A 16,670-nucleotide genomic window follows, 5' to 3' on the forward strand; every position below is an offset into this window, starting at 1 on the left:
ATGCACATAAAATACGTAATTCAAAACAAACTCACAGCCTTTCCAGGCATCCTATTTTGATGTGAGCAGCAATCCCCCCCAGACACTTCTCCTTGCTCCTAATGTGAACCTGCCCGGCTCCTCTGGGATCTGGTCCAAGCCCTTCCCACCATGACTACATCTGAAGGCTGCCCTCCCTTGCTTCCTCTTGTGACATCCTGGAGCTCAGGGCCAATCGGGGCAGTTGGAATCCCTCTTCCTGTCCCTTGCCTTTGTAAAGGGACAGCTCCAATCTAATGGCTGCCACGTGTAATGATGAGTCACAGTTAAGAGCATCTGGGGCCCAGAGAAGGTGGCCCGTTAACTCTTAATGGGCCAGGGCTCTCTGCTAGGAGTTTATGTAGGCTTCCTCGGGGCCTGCAAACCCACCTTAGGTCTAGGTGCATAGTGGGCATCTGGGAACTGACCCCTCACTCTAAGCGTGAGAGGGGAGGAGCCCCAAGGGAGAGGGGACTCAGTACGAGCTTCGGAGTTAGGACTGAGTTCCTGCTTGCCACTTACTGGAGTGGCTCAACGCTGGTCACGTGGACTCAACTGCCCCAGTTTCCACAGCTGGACAATGGCAATTGTAGGGGATTGTTTAGAGAGGGCGAGTGTGAGCCGCCTGCTAGCGGTGAGCGCTAACCGGCGTGATGTCCTGCCTCCTTTTCTCTGGCAAAACACTGCCTCCCCTCCCCACCCCCCCCCCCACCTCCCATCCCCGTTGGACAAGTGGTTAGGATGAATGAATGTCCACGTCTGTCTGCAGAGGCTAGCCTTTCTCTGCCCAGATGGCCGGGCAATGCGGCCGGACCGCGAGAGCTCAGGTGCGGGCCGGGGCGGGCTGTGGCCTAGGGAAGGCGGAGAATTTCCCGGCCCCATGGGTGGAGGCGGCCGCAGCTCCGGTAGATGTCGTCTGCGCCAATGCTCTGAGGCCCGGGCCGCGCCGACCTGCAGCGCCGGGGTCTCACCTGGCCGGCGCTCGGGGGGTGGGGCGGGGCGGGGGGCGGGCGCTGCGCAGCGCGGGCACGGCCATGGCCCCACTGCGCGGGTGGGCAGCCCGAGACCGGCCCGGCCCCGTCGCCTTCCCCGCCCCCCGGCGCGCCCCTCCCCGGCCGCCGCGTCGCGGGGATCCGGCCGCAGCACCTGGGCCGCGCCTGGCGTCAGGCGCGCGCAGCGATGACCACGGCCGGTGGCCCGGGCGCCCTGCCCGCGGGGTGAGTGGCCGAGGCCGCCTCGGGGCGCGAGCCGTGCGGGGTGGATGCGGCGGGGCCTCCCAGGAGGAGCCCCAGGACCGCACTGCGGCTCTAGCGCGCCCCGCTGCCTCCCGGGGACTGTCCCTCTGGGTCCCAACTTTCTTCTCCCTCCTTGTGGAGTGTGCACCCGTGGGGTGGGCCTTGTTACGATCAACCCTCCTTACAGATGAGGAACTGAAGGCATAGTTCTTAAGTGACTTCTGGTCTTTGGTTATCCAGGAGGTAAGAGCGCGGGACTGGAATTTGAACACAGCTCTGTCCGGTGGCATCCCCTTTAGGGTTATTTAGGGTGTTTGAAGGGCTCTAAGTGTGCTGGGGCCGGGATAGTGGGTGTAGGAGGAACCTTGGTTGTCAAGGTGGGTATTGTCACTATCAACATGGCTGTCTTGGCCAGCCCCACCCCCACCCTGCCGGAGTCACCGTCGGACCCCCTACTTTGTCCCCAGGCACTGCCAGCTGCCATCTGGAGACAGGAGCCTGGCTGTTCCTGCGTCTCAGTGCTTGGGGCTAGTTGCTGGTCTCCCTGGCTGCTGGGAGGTTGCTGGGCAGATCCTGCCTAGGTGAGCTGGGAGTGGTGCCCGCCCTACGTGGAGATCAGAACAGGGACAATATTTGCCAAGGGCCTGAGACCTGACAGGTGAACAGGGAGGAGAGGAGCGTGGTGCTATCCGCCAGCTGGAAGCCTCCCCAGGGCCTGTGAGTGTAGCGTGGGTCTGAGAGCTTGGAAGTTCGGTGCTGGGAAACACCATGGCCTGGAGGAGGGCTACCCGTTAAGTTTTCCCTGAATCATTTTCTGTTGTATAACTTTGGTCAAGGCTTTCACCTCCCTGACTTCTGGTCCCTCCTTTGGAAAACACAAAGAGGCTGGGCTAGCTGTGCCCTCCCTGCTGAGGGTTGAAAGCCTCGCACCTGGAGCTTGGCAGGGTACTTTCCTGTACAGCCCTGTCAAGCACCACCCTCCAGTACCAGAACAGCGGTTTTTCAGAAGGTAGACACAGAGTGAGGCTTCCATCCGCGAACCCCAGATTGCCTGAGATTTCCCAGCTGAAAACCACTCTCCTCCCTCTTGCTGACACACCCACCTCTGTGCTGGAGTCCCTGGAATGGGCCTGGGCTCCTCCAACCCTGCTCTAAGCTTCCAGTAAGCACACATCTCTAGCACAAACAGAATGACCGATTTCTTGTATGGCTGTGAGGGTTCACTCCTAGAGGCCACCCAGGTTGTCTGTCTATCCATTCCCCTGCCCTAGTCAGTGTTATCCTTGCAGAGTTTGAGCAGAGGAGAAGCATTTTCCTCCTCTTCCATAGACACTTACTTAGACGCTCAGCAAACACTCAGATCTTGTCTAGATCTAACTTTGGAAAAAAATGGTCAAGCCTTAGATTTCTACCATATAACAATAATTTCTTGGCAGTGGGGATGTGGTGGGTTGAGACAGGGTCTCACGTAGTCCAAGCTACCCTGGCATTCTCTATGTAGCTGAGGATGACCCTGAATTCCTAATGTTCCTATTCTACTTCCCAACAGGTAGGACTACAGGCATATGCCACCATGCCCAGCTAAAAAGTTGTGAAATGTTTTTAAGGCTTCAGAAGATATGATCAATAATTTTAAAAGACATTTTTATTCTTTAATTGCACACACACACACACACACACACACACACACACACACACACACGGTGCTATAGGCAGTTATGACTGATGTGGATCCCGGGAACCAAACTCTGGTCCTCTGTGGGAGCGGCACACATTCTTAACCACTAAGCCATCTTTCTAGCCCCTATGGTAAATAGTTAAATGGACCTCCATGTTCTTGCCACCCTGTGTTGCCAGATATTAACCCTGTGCCCACATACTTTATTCTCTATTTAAGAGAGAAGTCTTGTTAGAGTTGCAAAGTCCTCATGGAGACTCTCCAGAGATGATTGCCAGCCTGGATCTTGGGTTTATCATTTCCCATTTTTATTCTCCTGCTGAGTACAGGAAAATCTAAAAACAACCCAGTTTGGGGATGGGGAGTGGTTTGTTCTTACTTCGAGTATTCTGTAAATGGAACCACGCAGCACGCACTTTCTGTGGTTGACTTCTCCAAAATCTGGGTTTGTGAGGTTTTGCCTCCTTGGTCCCACACGCTGGTCCCCTCACCCTGATACCTGCTTCATCACCCTGTATAAAGACTCCATTTACTCACCCTTGTTAGACATTGAGGTGGTTCCCTGTGTCCTGCTAGTCAAACAGAGTAGTCCTTTGTGGCTGGCTGTCTTCTCACAGGAGTGTGGTGCCCCTCGTGTAACGGGTGCTCTCAACCTTCCCTCCCCCTCCTGTCTTCCTCTTTTTGTTTCCTTCTGACAGGGTCTCACTATGTAGTCCTCGTCCGGCCTCAGACTCTAGATCCTTCTACCTCACCTTCCTGAGTGCTGGGGCTGCAGGAGTGTGGCCCCACACCTGGCTTGATCCGTTACTAAGTCAGTCCTGCTTGATGACAGTGGGGAAGGATAACCACACGGCATGACGGCGCACCCCGCTAGGCAGGTGGATCACTATGAGTTCGAGGCCAGCCTGGCCTACAAAGCAAGTTCCAGGACAGCCTGGCCTGTTACACAAAGAAACCCAACAAACAAAACAAACAAACAAAAAAGAATAACCAGTTACAGTTTGTGAGTACTTCCCGTCTCTGTCTTTCTTCACAACCCTGGAATGTAGGTACCCTAAGGCCCATTGTATTGACAGGGAAATAAAGGGTTGTAAGGCTGAAGAACTTTCTGCTGGCTGAGGTGGAGCTCAGTTGCTATGGTGCTTGTCTAGCATGCACAGAGCCCTGGGTTTGATCCCCTAGCACGAAATAAAGCTGGGCATGGTGGAGCACACCTGTAATCCCAGCACTTGGGAGGTGGAGGCAGGAAGACCAGAAATTCAAGCTCATCTTTGGCTACATAGTGAGTTTCAGGCCAATCTTAGATATAAGAGACCCAGTGGGGTCTCAAAAGGCAAAAACAAAACCTTGACCAAGCTCAGCTCAAGGCTGTCTGCTTTCAAAGCTTTAAGAGACCATGCTGTAGTACTGACTGTGTGTTCCTAAGGGGCACAGAGTATGGGGCTGTGTGTGTGTGTGTGTGTGTGTGTGTGTGTGTGTGTGTATGCTTTCAAGACAGAGTTTCTTTGTGTAGTTTTGGTGCCTGTCCTGGATATCCCTCTGTAGACCAGGCTGGCCTCGAACTCACAGAGATCTACCTGGCTCTGTTTCCTGAGTGCTGGGATTAAAGGCACCACTGCCTGGCGAATATGAGTCTTGGAATGAAACCTCTTGACCATATTTGAAACTTAGAAAGGTCAATTCAGAAGCCACAACTCCCCATAGATACACACTGCACTTTTTGAACCAGAGTCCCGCACCACCAAAGGGCAGAGCAGAGATTAAAATCCAGGGCTGGCTCCAGTCTGCTCCCTGAGTGATTTTGCTCTTCTGACTGGGGTTAGGGTCAGGGGTTAACTGGGTCTAAGGGTCTCCCAGTCACTTTGTCCTCAGCCCTGCCATTGAGACAGGGTATCAGACCAAGCCCATGACACAGGAAGATGGGAAGGGAAGGGGGTAGAGTGGCCCCAGCTGCCAGTCACCCCTCCTGCCCCCCAGCTTGTTTCTCACTGTGGCCTCCTGTGTGTGCATGTGTGTGGAATGAGTTTGCATGTGTCTGAATGCGACAGTCCTTTACCACTGTGTCTAAGACCCTGATGTAGGTCTCCATCCATGTTCCCTCCAGCTCAGTGCCTGCCCATCCCCATGCCTTAATGTCCTTAAGGCACAGCAGAGAGGCCACCGTCACTACCCTGGAACAGAAAGGCCTGGATGACTGCAGAACAGCCTGTGGAGACTTGGGGCCTCCCTCCCAGGCAGGGCAGAGGAAGCCTGGGGAAAGGTCCTGTGCTTTGCTGTCACAGACCTGGCGCGGGGTGGGGGGGGGGGGGGGGGGAGTAGGGGTGTGGGGGTGTCTTCCACACTGCAGTACCTTCCCACTTGTCTCTCAAATGCAGATAAGAGCTCAGCTGGGAGAAGGGTTGAACAAAATAACACCTCCGCCAATTTAGATAAAGCTTGAGTGATCCCTTGGTAGAGGGAGTGGATGCCAATGCCATTAATCCCATAGGGCCAATGTCCCCAGTCTTCCTGGGCTCCCTGGCCAGGCCTCATCTCCATCCAGCAGGCGTTCTGGAGCCTGGCTTCAGCCTGTCCAGACTGCAGTGCCTGAGAACCCCTTGGGACATTGCCAGCTCTCCGTTGCTTCGTGGGCTTCTTTCTCCGCCTTGGGTTCAGTTCAGTGCCATCTGGCCGAGGTACCTTCCTTGAGTGCCCAGGCTCAGTTAGGGCCTCTTCTGTCCATCACAGTCTTGTCAACTGTGGCTGTCAGTGCTCTGCCTGCTAGAGCGCCTTCAGAAGACTGAGCTCCTCAAGGGCAAGGTTCCAGACTGGGGCCAACTCTGTTCCCAGAGCCCAGACAGCATCTGCTAACAGAGAGAGCTCAGTGAGTGTGGTGAGAGGGAAGACAGAAAAAATGGATTCGGGCTATCTCTAGCTGTAGATCTTCCTCACTTCAATTAAGCCAAAGAGGCGCTGGGGCCCCCGGGGAAACTCTCAGGCTGTGCTTCTGCTCTTGGCGGATGCAAGCCACTTGATCCCTTAAGGCTCGGCCGATGGATACCAACATAGGAAGAAACTCAGATTAGACCCCCCCTCCGTGGTCTTGGCCAAGTCTCTTCACCTCTGTGCCTCTGTTTTCTCATCTGCAGTGTGTATAACCCCAGGTCACAAAGCACTTTGAGGGTACAAATTAAGAATGTCATTGAGTACACGCGGCACTGAGTTTGCAGCTTCCTAGTTAATTCACACAGCAAAGATGAATGGGTTGGACTCTGGTTGCTAGGCTGGGGTCCTGAACACAAAGGAAGACAGACATGCCAGGCTTCATGAGAAGAGGGCCAGCCTGCTTTGGGTAGGGCCTTTTATGACCATGGAAAGGAAGTGGGTCTTTGCTCTCAGAGACGTGAGAAGCCATGATGGGTTTGAAGTAACATGGTCAGATGTATGCTTTGAAAAGGTATCTATGGCTATTAAGACAGGGCCGGGTTGGAGGGACTAGTGTTTCCCACAGTCTGCCGTCAGAACCTGGGAGCTGGGTGGGCTACACCAGGCGTCCTCTAAGATGTCCTCTTGACCTCCTTGACAGCCACAGGTCCTCTCTAGTGGTGGGATCCGAAGTGTGTCTGGGGACAAGCGGCTGCCACTGTAGACTAGGACCCTTCAGACTGGGAAACCTCCAGTCACTCAAGGCAGGGGAGGGGAGGTTGTGGGCTTGCACTGTGTGAAAACTCAAAGCACAGCCTCCTGCTGGGTGGTGGTGGCGCAGGCCTTTAGTCCCAGCCCTCGGGAGGCAGAGCCAGGCGGATCTCTGTGAGTTTGAGGCCAGCCTGGGCTACAGAGTGAGTTCCAGGAAAGGCACAAAGCTACACAGAGAAACCCTGTCTCAAAAACCAAAACCAAACCAAACCAAAACAAAACACAGCCTCCTTCCTCTCCACTTAAATAGAGGCCCCTGGGGTTCCAGCCTCAGTGAACAGGACGGGGTGTGGCTGGAAAGAATCTGCCAGTGGAGAGAGTGGTTCCCTAAAAAAGACAAACATCGGTTGATTTTCCTGCGAGAGCTGCGTTTTTAAAATTCACATTACTTTTGAAGACCTAGAATCCATAAGTAAAATAGTGAATTTTTTTTACAGCCTCAGGGTGGCAGCACCCTGAGAACCTGGCCAAAGTCACCAGAGTCCTTTCTGAAAGGATGGGTCCTCATCCCAAGGTCCAATTTACACAAGGAAACAAGCCGCTGTGAGTGACAGGCACCAGCAACAATGAACAGCAGAATTCTTTCCTCTGAGGATCTAAAATGCCGAAATCATATATAATTAGTTGTGTTTACAATGTGTGAAGGAGTTGAAGCTACATCTGAAACAATAAGCTGGGAATCAATGGCTGTCTAAAATGATCAATCAGATTTGAAAGAAGAATCCAGTGGAATCCCTGGAAATGAAAACCACAATCAACATAAAAAAACCCAGCAAGCAACTAGCAAATTCCACACCCAAGGAGGAACTAGCGCAATGCAAGTCCAGGAGCTGTGTGTTAGGGGTTCCCTAAAGGAAGTTCTCAGCCTGTAACCCCAGTACTTGGGAGGCTGGGGCAGGGGGACTGAAGAAGTGTTTGAGGCCAGCTTGGATTGCTATCTCAGTCTCTTTCTTCTTTTAGATTTATTTTATCCAGATGAATATCTTTCCAACATGTATGTGTGTGCACCATGTGTGTGCCTAGTGCCTACAGAAGTCAGAAGGGGCATCTTATCCCTGCAAGTGGAGTTATGGATGGTTGTGAGCCGTCATGCAGGTGCTGGGAACTGAACCGTGGTCCTCTGTGAGAGCAACAAGTGCTCTACACTGCTGAGCCACCTCTCCAGGCCCTATGTTAGTTTCTTTCCCTGTTACTGTGATAAAATAACTCTGATGAAAGCAATTTAAGAAAGAAAGGGATTATTCTGGGTTCACAGATCCTGGGGGAAAATGTGATAGCAGGAGGCTGGCTGCTCACCTTCCATCTACACTTAGGAAGCAAAGAATGAACAGGAAGCAGAGCTGGACTATTAGGCCTGAAGGCCCACCTTTAGTGGCCCTCTTCCCTTAAGAAAACCCCATCTTCTCATGGTTCCACAACCTCCCTAATCAGCCCCACCAGCTGGGGACTGAGTGTTCATACAAGCCCATAGGTGACATTTCACATTCAGACCACAAAAGCTACATAGTAAGACTCCATCTTAAAAGACAAACAAGGGCAGGAAAGCTGGCTCAGCAGGTGGAGATGCTTGCTGCCAAGCCTGATGATCTGAGTTCGATTCCTGACTCCCGCAGGTTGTCAGCTGACCTCCACACATGGTGTATCGCACTATTAACTTGGAAAGGGTCTTTATTATTAACAAAACAAAACAAAACAAAACAAGTGCAGAAAACCACCACCAATAAATGAATGGAGAACCTAAGAGGGATGGGAGAAGGGTGTCATACAGGCCATGAAATACAGTTTGAAAGGGGCTAGGAGACTGGGGGGGTGCAGAAGAGGAGGGGGGACTTTGCTGGCAGGCGTGGCTTACCATGACAGCCACAGCGGCAGGTGCTGCTGGTGTTTGGTGGTGAACCCAGTGAGAGGGGTGGGTCGACGATGGTTATCCCACTCTGGCTTGAGAAACTGCGTGGAGATGTGTTCCTCACTCAGTTGGCAAGGTCGAGAGGGAACAGGTTGAGGAGAAGGCGCAGGAAGCAAGCTTTGACTGCTTCTCAGTTTGCCTGGGGAGATCTGCTGACAGGCTTGGGTAGGTGTAGGATTTGGCCTAAGTGGAGGCTTTTTCTCTTCTCTGGGGTGTGAAGATCAGATTTTCTTCAGCAATATGGCAAACTTCTGTAAGAACTTTTGTTTCAAGTGCACAGCTTTAATTCCAGCACCGAGACAGGTGGATCTCTGTGAGTTCCAGGGCATCCTGGTCTACGTAAAGGGTTCTAGGATAGCCAGGGCTACATAAGGAGACGCTGTCTCAAAAAACTAACATCTTCGCTCATTCAAATTGGGCTCCTGGAGAAGAGGTATTTTCATTTTTCAGAAGGGAAAGTTGAGACCCAGGAAAGTCCCAGCCTTGGACTTCATTTGTTCATTCATTCATTCATTCACTCATAAATTTGCTAGGAGCCTGCTTTGTGCCAGACACTAGGGCTGGGGACACAGAAGGGATATATGTAAGATTTCTGTCTTTAGAAGCTTGTATTTTAGTGGAGGAAGACAGACAATAATTTAAATATATTGGTAGGATGCTAAGAGCTGTAGGGGAACTTGAGGACCAGAAGAGGGCCAGGTATGTAGGAGATGTCATGGGGAAGGTGACGAGTGTGGAAGGCTCTGGAATGCTCATACAGAACCGTTACCCTCCACGGCCCATTGTGACATGTCAGTTCTAGAGTAGAGGCCTGAGGCCAGTAAGAACCTGGAGAAGAAATACCCAGAGAGGGACGAAGTGGGATCAGTGCTGGGCGGTGCCCCTCAGGGGGGCGGCAAAGCCCAATGGGTCAGAAGGGCCATAAGGGTTTCTTTTACAATTGTGAAGGGTAAGAAATGATCATTCTTATGGCTTCCTTGCTCCCCATCCTCAGCCCCATCCCCATCCTGTCATTGAGTCTCAGATGACACCCTCCTTTTTCCCTCCGTTGGGGACACTGAGAAGTGGGTATAAACAGTCCCTGTGTCTCAGCATGGGCAGCCCAGAGGAGGCCTGGTTGTTGGGTCAACCAGGCCAGTGAAGCTCTGTCCTGGCCAGGAGAGGCCAAAGACTGTCTGTTGCATGTCTGTTTCTTCCCTCAGGTCTCCAGTGAGCAGCCTCCATGAGGCCCTGGACCAGTGCATGACAGCCCTGGACCTCTTCCTCACCAACCAGTTCTCAGAAGCACTCAGCTACCTCAAACCCAGGTGAGCTTAGGGGCGCACACATGTAAGTGCACACGTAGGGATGGACATGGATTAGAGGAGCCCGTGAGTACATTACACTTTCTGGGTCACCGTAACTCCTGAAAAGTCTCATCCAAATGGCCCAGGCACCCCTCCCTTAGCCTGTAGAGCCAGATGGCTTCCACCGTCACTGGGAGCTGGGGATTTCCTCTTCCTGTTGAATCCACTTGACAATCCTCCTTCCTCTTTAGACCATTCACTGGGCCGTGGGCTAGTGATGGGGGCTGTACTTTAAGGCATTTCTCCAGTGTTTGTTGTTGGTGGTTTGTTTAGTTTTGGGACAGGCTCTCCAAGCCAACCTCTGACTTGAGATCCTCCAACCTCCACCTCCCAAGTGCTAGGATTCCCAGCATGCACCACCAGGCCTGGCATTCTACTTCTAATTAATACACACATGCGGTGTTTTCCCTCCTAACCCCCACCTTCTTTGCAGTTTTTAAAACTGAGGTATAATTCAGATACCATAAAATTCACTTTTAATAAAAAAATTTTATTTGTGTGTGTGTGTGCATGTGTGTGTCTGTGTGTGTCTCTGTGTGTGTGAATGTGTGTCTCTGTGTGTGTGTGCATGTGTGTGTATGAATGTGTGTCTCTGTGTGTGTGTGAGTGTGTGTGTGTCTGTGTGTGTCTCTCTGTGTGTGCATGTGTGTGTGTGAGTGTGTGAGTGTGTCTCTGTGTGTCTCTGTGTGTGTGAGTGTGTCGCTGTGTGTCTGTGTGTGCATGTGTGTGTGTGTGTCTGTGTGTCTCTGTGTGTGCATGTGTGTGTGTCTCTCTCTGTGTCTGTGTGTGTGTGTATGTGTGTCTGTGCTGTGTGTGTGTGTGTGTGTCTCTCTCTGTGTGCATGTGTGTGTGTCTATGTGTGTGTGTATGTGTGTGTGTGCCGTGTGTGTGTGCCGTGTGTGTGTGTGTGTGTGTGTGTGTGTGTGTGTGTGTGTGTAAGCCAAATGAACCCTTTCTTCCCCAGGTTGCTCTTGGTCATGGTATTTCAGCACAGCAACAGTCACTCTAAGTCCTAATTCTTACCCTGTGTGTGTCCCCGTCTCAGAAATGTCTCAGAGCTACTATCCCTGCCTGTCCAGGACAAAGGTCGTGTTCACGCTGTGCTTTTGTAATCAACTCTTTCTGTTCTAGGAAGTCCCCTTAGTCTTCTGTTCCCTTTCCTCCGGTCAGGGGCTGGGCTTCCCAGGTGAGCCTTCCCGAAGCTTCGCATTCCCTCCCCTCCCCCTTATGTTTCTTTTTTTCTTGTTTTAAAAGATTTATTTATTTATTACGTATACAGTGTTCTGCTGCATGTGTCCCTGCAGGCCAGAAGAGGGCGCCAGATCTCATTACAGATGGTTGTGAGCCACCATGTGGTTGCTGGGAATTGAACTCAGGACCTCTGGGAAGAGCAGTCAGTGCTCTTACCTCTGAGCCATCTCTCCAGCCCCCTTATGTTTCTTTTAAAAGGTGTGTGTGTGTGTGTGTGTGTGTGTGTGTGTGTGTGTGTGTGTGTCCCCACTGCACACACGTTGAGGTCTGAGGACAACTTTCAGGAGTCAGTTCTCTCTGTCCACTGTGTGGATTCAGGGAGGGAACTCAGGTCTTCAGGCCTGGCAGCAAGCGCCCTTACATGCTGAGCATCTTGCTGAGCACTCACTTGATTTCTGTCTTTTCCCTTCCGAGTATCATTAAGTCCTTGCCCTGACTTCTTGTGATTCCTGTGATCACATGACTGATTTCCTAACACTCATTGTTTCTCTGCACGTTCGTTTTTGCCCTTACCATCTTCTTTTTCTTTTTGTAACTTGCGTGTTTATGGGCATGTGTGTGATGCACATGTGTCGGGGTGTGTGTGAATGTGTGTGTGCATGCACGTGGAGGCCCGAGGTTGATGTTGGGATCATCCTTGATTACTCTTCCACCTCATCGATTGAGGCAGAGTCTTGGAATCAAACCCACGGCCTGCTACCCAGCTTGCTCTGGGGGTCCCCTATCTCCACATTCTTGGGGTAGAATTGAAGGTGGGCCACCACACCTACCCAGCATTTTCTGTGGGCTTCTGGGGATCCTCCAGTCCCCATATTCAGACTGCAATTGCTTTTACTGAGGAACTATCTCTCCAGTCCAGCGCTTTGTGTGTGTGTGTGTGTGTGTGTGTGTGTGTGTGTGTGTGTGTGTGTATACTGGTGTTTGCTTGCATGTATGTCTGTGCATCATGTGTGTGCCTTGTACCCAGGCACAGAACCAGAAGAGAAATTCAGATCCCCTGGAAATGGAGTTAAAAAAAAATTGTGAATCATCCTGTGGGTGCTGGGAATCGAACCTGGGTCCTTAGCAGAGTGAATGCTTTTAACTGCTGAGCCATATATCAAACCACCACCCCTTTCATTTGAGGCAAAATCTTACTATTTAGTTCAGGGTGGCCTCAAACTTGAGATCCTCCTGCCTCAGGTTGCCCATTTCTGGGATTGTAGGCATGTGCAACCACGCCTGGAACTCAGGATGCCTCCTACCCCACTTCTAGAACAAACTGTTTCCCGATGCCAGTCTGGGAAGTCAGTGGCAAGTTCCCTGCATCTCACCTTAGGGCAACCAAAATTATCAAAGGTCCCAGGGAAGTGAAATCACACCTCACCCATGACCACCCAAGACACTTCCCAGAAATTGTCAGATTTCCTTTTACAGAGTGGAGACAAAAGTACCTTCATGAGAAGCATTGCTCTGGAGGGGCAGCCATCGATAACAAGTCAGCCCCTTAGCCCCATTTATACCCATTGAAACTTCAGAGAAGGTTGGGTCCACAGTGGTTCCTGATTCCATACTGTACACAGGTCTACTTGGCCGTCCTGACCCTAGTGAGGGGGGTTGGGTAGCACCCTCTGTGCTCCTTGGGCTTAACAGGGTTTACCACGTTCACCTCCCTGCCTCTGCATCTGCTGTCTGGATGTCATGTCTCTGAATAAGACTGCTGCACTGCTGGCTTATGATTCTTAGCACTCGGTCTCCAGGCACCGTCTGGAACATGGAGACAACTCCAATAATGTTTTTCTGTTGAATAAATGGCCGTGGCTTGTCAGTGGCAGAGCTTGGATTCAAATCCAGGCCCACCCTGGCTGCAGGCTGCATTCTGACTGCTGGGCTCTCCCAGGTCTCATGCAGGGTGGCATGGTCACCTTGCTTGGAAGGCCTCATGTGGCTTCCTTCCAAAGAAGCATAGCCAAGAAGATAAGTGAGTTCCTGGTGCAGGAAGTTCAGGGTATGCCCATGAGAGGTCCTGGAGGTTCTTTGAAGAAGAGGCTAGGCCACCTGCTAAGCATGAGGGGCCAGGCAGTCAGTACTGGTGGGAATGACAGGGAGAGGAAATTTGTCTCTGAGCAGGATGAGGGTCTTAGCTGAGGCTGACCCCAGCTCAGAAGTCACCTGTCTGCAGGGCAGTTCCTTACAACCTTGCTCAGTGGCAGCTTGGGGGAGTGGGCAGTTGTGTAGCCCTGGCCTGGGGTTCCTAACTGGGTACAGCAGAAAGTCTGAGGGCTCAGGGTGAGGAGGCCAGATGTTGGGGCTGAGGCAGGGAGGGAGGGCTGCCAAGGAGTTGGCAAGGCCTCAACCTTGCCTTGCTAGTGGAGGAAAAGCAGGCTTGAGAAGCCCCCCGGTCCACCGTTTCCCTCTCGTCCATCATGACAGCTGGTCTGGGCCCTAGGAGGTGGGACTCCAGGAGGCTCTCCTTTCACAGAGCTGGGTGCAGCTCAGGGGTCCAAGTGCCATATGTATAAACAAACTTGTGTGGCACACGCAAGACTCTGGGTATCTGAGTTTGGGGGGTCACCATACCCCTTGTATCGCATTTCCCACTCCAGGCCACTCCAGGTTGTGGGCTGGTGAGGGCCAGGATTCCTAGCCACTGGTACATGCTGGGGCCTTGGGTCTCAGACTAGAAATTCTGCTTTGTCTGCCAGCTGCCTGGGCAGGGCTTCTTCTGGGCCCAGGAGGTGTGCCTGGGTGGGTAGGGCTGAGTCCTGGGGCAAAGGAAGGATGCAAAGGGAGAGGGAGAGAGAAACAGGGTGGAGAAAGCGGGGACTGTCCTGAGGGAACATTCTACTACTGGTCCTGTTAGGGAAGTCCCTCAAGGAAGTGACTCTGGACACGGGTAGGACAGAGGGACTCACATTTACTGAGCAGGGGTGATGTGACCTGAGATCTGGAGGAACAAATTCACACTGAAGCTCCAGGACAGGAAGATTATTGTATTCACTTTTCCTTCCTTCCTTCCTTCCTTCTTTCTTTCTTTCTTTCTTTCTTTCTTTCTCCTTTTCCTTCCTTCCTTCCTTCCTTCCTTCCTTCCTTCCTTCCTTCCTTCCTTCCTCCCTCCCTCCCTCCCTCCCTCCCTCCCTCTCTCCCTCCCTCCCTCTCTCCCTCCCTCTCTCTCTGTCTCTGTGTGTCTCTGTGTCTCTGTCTCTGTCTCTCTCTGTCTCTCTCTCTCTGTCTCTCTCTCTCTGTCTCTCTCTGTCTCTCTCTCTCTCTCTCTCTCTCTCTCTCTCTCTCTCTCTCTCGTGTGTGTGTGTGTGTGTGTGTGTGTGTGTGTGTGTGTGTGTCTGGCTGGAACTTGCCATATAGACCAGGCTGGTCTTGAACTTGCCTCTGCATTCTGAGTGCTGGGATTTAGGGTGTGCTCCACCATGCCCAGCTGTATTTGTTTTTCTACAGAGGGAAATCCTGAGATTCAGAGAGGCCAAGACACCTACCAGAGTCACACAGCAGGTGACCGGCACAGCCAAGATTCCAGCCTGTGTCTGAGGGACTCTAAAGTCTGGGTTGAGCACACCCCCCCACCCCCCTTCCCCATGACAGGCAGCCAGATCCTTTCCACTGGCCACTGTTTCATGGCACAGATTGGAAGGTATCTGGGAATGGGCAAGACTGGGAGAAATCCACCCGCCTTTTGTTCCTTTGGTCCTCAAGACCCGACCTATAGCAAGCATATAGTGGTGTATGCCTGTGATCCCAGCACATGGAAAGTAAAGTAGAGGGAGATCTGATTAATGAAGTCTGGGGCCCTGCCTCAAAAACAAACAAACAAACAACAAAACCCCACTGATGGGAGTCACCCAGAAGGAAAAGAGTAACACTCATCCACAAGCTCTGCTTTGACTAGAAAGGACAGTGGCTAAAGTCATGTGATCTAACAATAATCCTTAGCCATCTCTCTCCTCCAATGTTCCCAGCACTAGCCTGGTAGTAAGGAGTTCTGTAAATAATTGACCGAGGCACTCAGGGAAGGGAGCCAAACTGTGCAGGCTTCTGCCACAGCAGGCAAGCTGTTCCCTCGCCAGACTCAGTAGCTCCAGCCGTCCAGCACCATCCCCCCACTGGTGCCAGGGGTAATAGCCAAGTTCCAGGCTGCTAAGGGGTTCCTCCAAATGCAACAAGGAGCTGGCATTTTTCTAGCTATCATTGCCCACTGCCCTCTCCATATTGGACTACACGCTACCCCTCATACCTCGGACACTGTTTAGTTTAAACTGGGGTCCTGTGGAGGCACAGGGAGGCAGGAGGTGAGGGCTTTCTGAGGCTGCCCTGGCTCAGCCCTGTCACATCAGGCCACAGGGATGAGTCACACTAAGCCCTGTCCCATGGTACAGTCTGCAGAGGGAGAGTTAAGCTTGTGCTCATGGGCTGAGTGTGGTCTGTGCCTTGTCATCGGCGTGTGGTTCTCAAGAAGGAGCCTGAATTCCCAGGGATCTTGAAGGCTGAGGACTGTGGTGACTGAGTCAAGTCAGAAAGACATCTCAAGCTGGAGGAGCAGCCTGGGCAAGGGCCTAGAAGAGGAACGTGGGGGGCCTCAGGCTGTCAGGCTTGGTGGCAAGCACCTTTCCATGCTGAGCCATCTTGCTGGCTCCAGGGCTCCAGTCCTGAGTGCTGGGAGGTTCTGCCGTGTGTTGTAGGTCAGGTGAGATGGGGAAGCAGTAGTAACAGGTCTAGATGGTCCTGACGCAGGCAGGACCAGAGGAGGAGGGCCAGGAGGCAAGAGGCAGGTACCATGTGTGGGCAAGAACAGCCTCAGGCCGGCACCAGGACCTGTGTCCCCTCCCCAGGAAGGCCACTTGTGATTACTCAGCAGGAAGAAGAGGAGCTGGGAACTGGACCAAGATCTTTTGTTTTTTAATTAGTTTTAAACTTTTGGCAGTATCTTACTTTTGCAATGCATTATTACCACATTGCTGTCCCCCTTCCTGCTTGAATGGAGGCCATTTGAGATGCCATGAAAGGGTGAGATTTGAAACTGTGTCTTCTGCAGCCAGCCAGCCACGTCTGGTGCCCTCAATGCCCACTTTGTCCCCCAGAACCAAGGAGAGCATGTACCACTCGCTGACATATGCCACCATCCTGGAGATGCAGGCCATGATGACCTTCGACCCCCAGGACATCCTGCTTGCTGGCAACATGATGAAGGAAGCACAGTCGCTGTGTCAGAGGTGGGAGTCATGGGGGACAGGGGTAGGGTAATGAGGCCCACCCTTCTGTCTCCTTCCTCACCAAGTGCCCGGTGTGTCCGCTAAGGGTTGCTACTTCTGGCTAAGAGGTCCTGTGTCCTCCGGTGTGAGCGTTGTTTCTGTAGCAGGGCTGTAGGGCCTTGTCTGAGCCAATCACTGGGGAGAAAAAATGGATTCTGTCTCTGCCACGTTTTAACTCTGTCTTGGGCAGATCCCTCTCAGTTCTCAACTTTCTTCATTTTTAAAAGAGGTGTGATGACAGATGAGTCACAGCGTTGCCCTGGGGACCCGGTGGCAGGGCCTGGTATGTACTTGAGTGAGTTTAGTCCATGGTCCGTGAAT

At 52.3% G+C, this 16,670-nt stretch overlaps 1 protein-coding gene across 6 annotated transcripts in view; it reads left to right on the forward strand.

The window, feature by feature from the left end:
* The first annotated feature begins 608 nt into the window (after nt 1-608).
* Nucleotides 609-16,670, forward strand: part of Ttc39a (tetratricopeptide repeat domain 39A) — a 38,497-nt gene continuing 22,435 nt past the window's right edge. Inside the window, exons 1-3 of one of the 6 annotated variants that reach the window (XM_036179171.1) lie at nt 609-652; nt 9,715-9,819; nt 16,179-16,310. In XM_036179171.1, the coding sequence (XP_036035064.1) occupies nt 9,755-9,819; nt 16,179-16,310 (197 nt within the window). In that variant the 5' untranslated portion in view covers nt 609-652; nt 9,715-9,754. Of the gene's footprint in view, nt 653-696; nt 846-920; nt 1,236-1,337; nt 1,497-7,125; nt 7,150-9,714; nt 9,820-16,178; nt 16,311-16,670 lie in introns of those variants that run through there. The other 5 variants (XM_036179172.1, XM_036179168.1, XM_036179169.1 and 2 more) reach the window with 5 other exon arrangements.

This window comes from Onychomys torridus, chromosome 2 (genome assembly GCF_903995425.1).
Source record: "Onychomys torridus chromosome 2, mOncTor1.1, whole genome shotgun sequence".
NCBI lineage: Eukaryota > Metazoa > Chordata > Mammalia > Rodentia > Cricetidae > Onychomys > Onychomys torridus.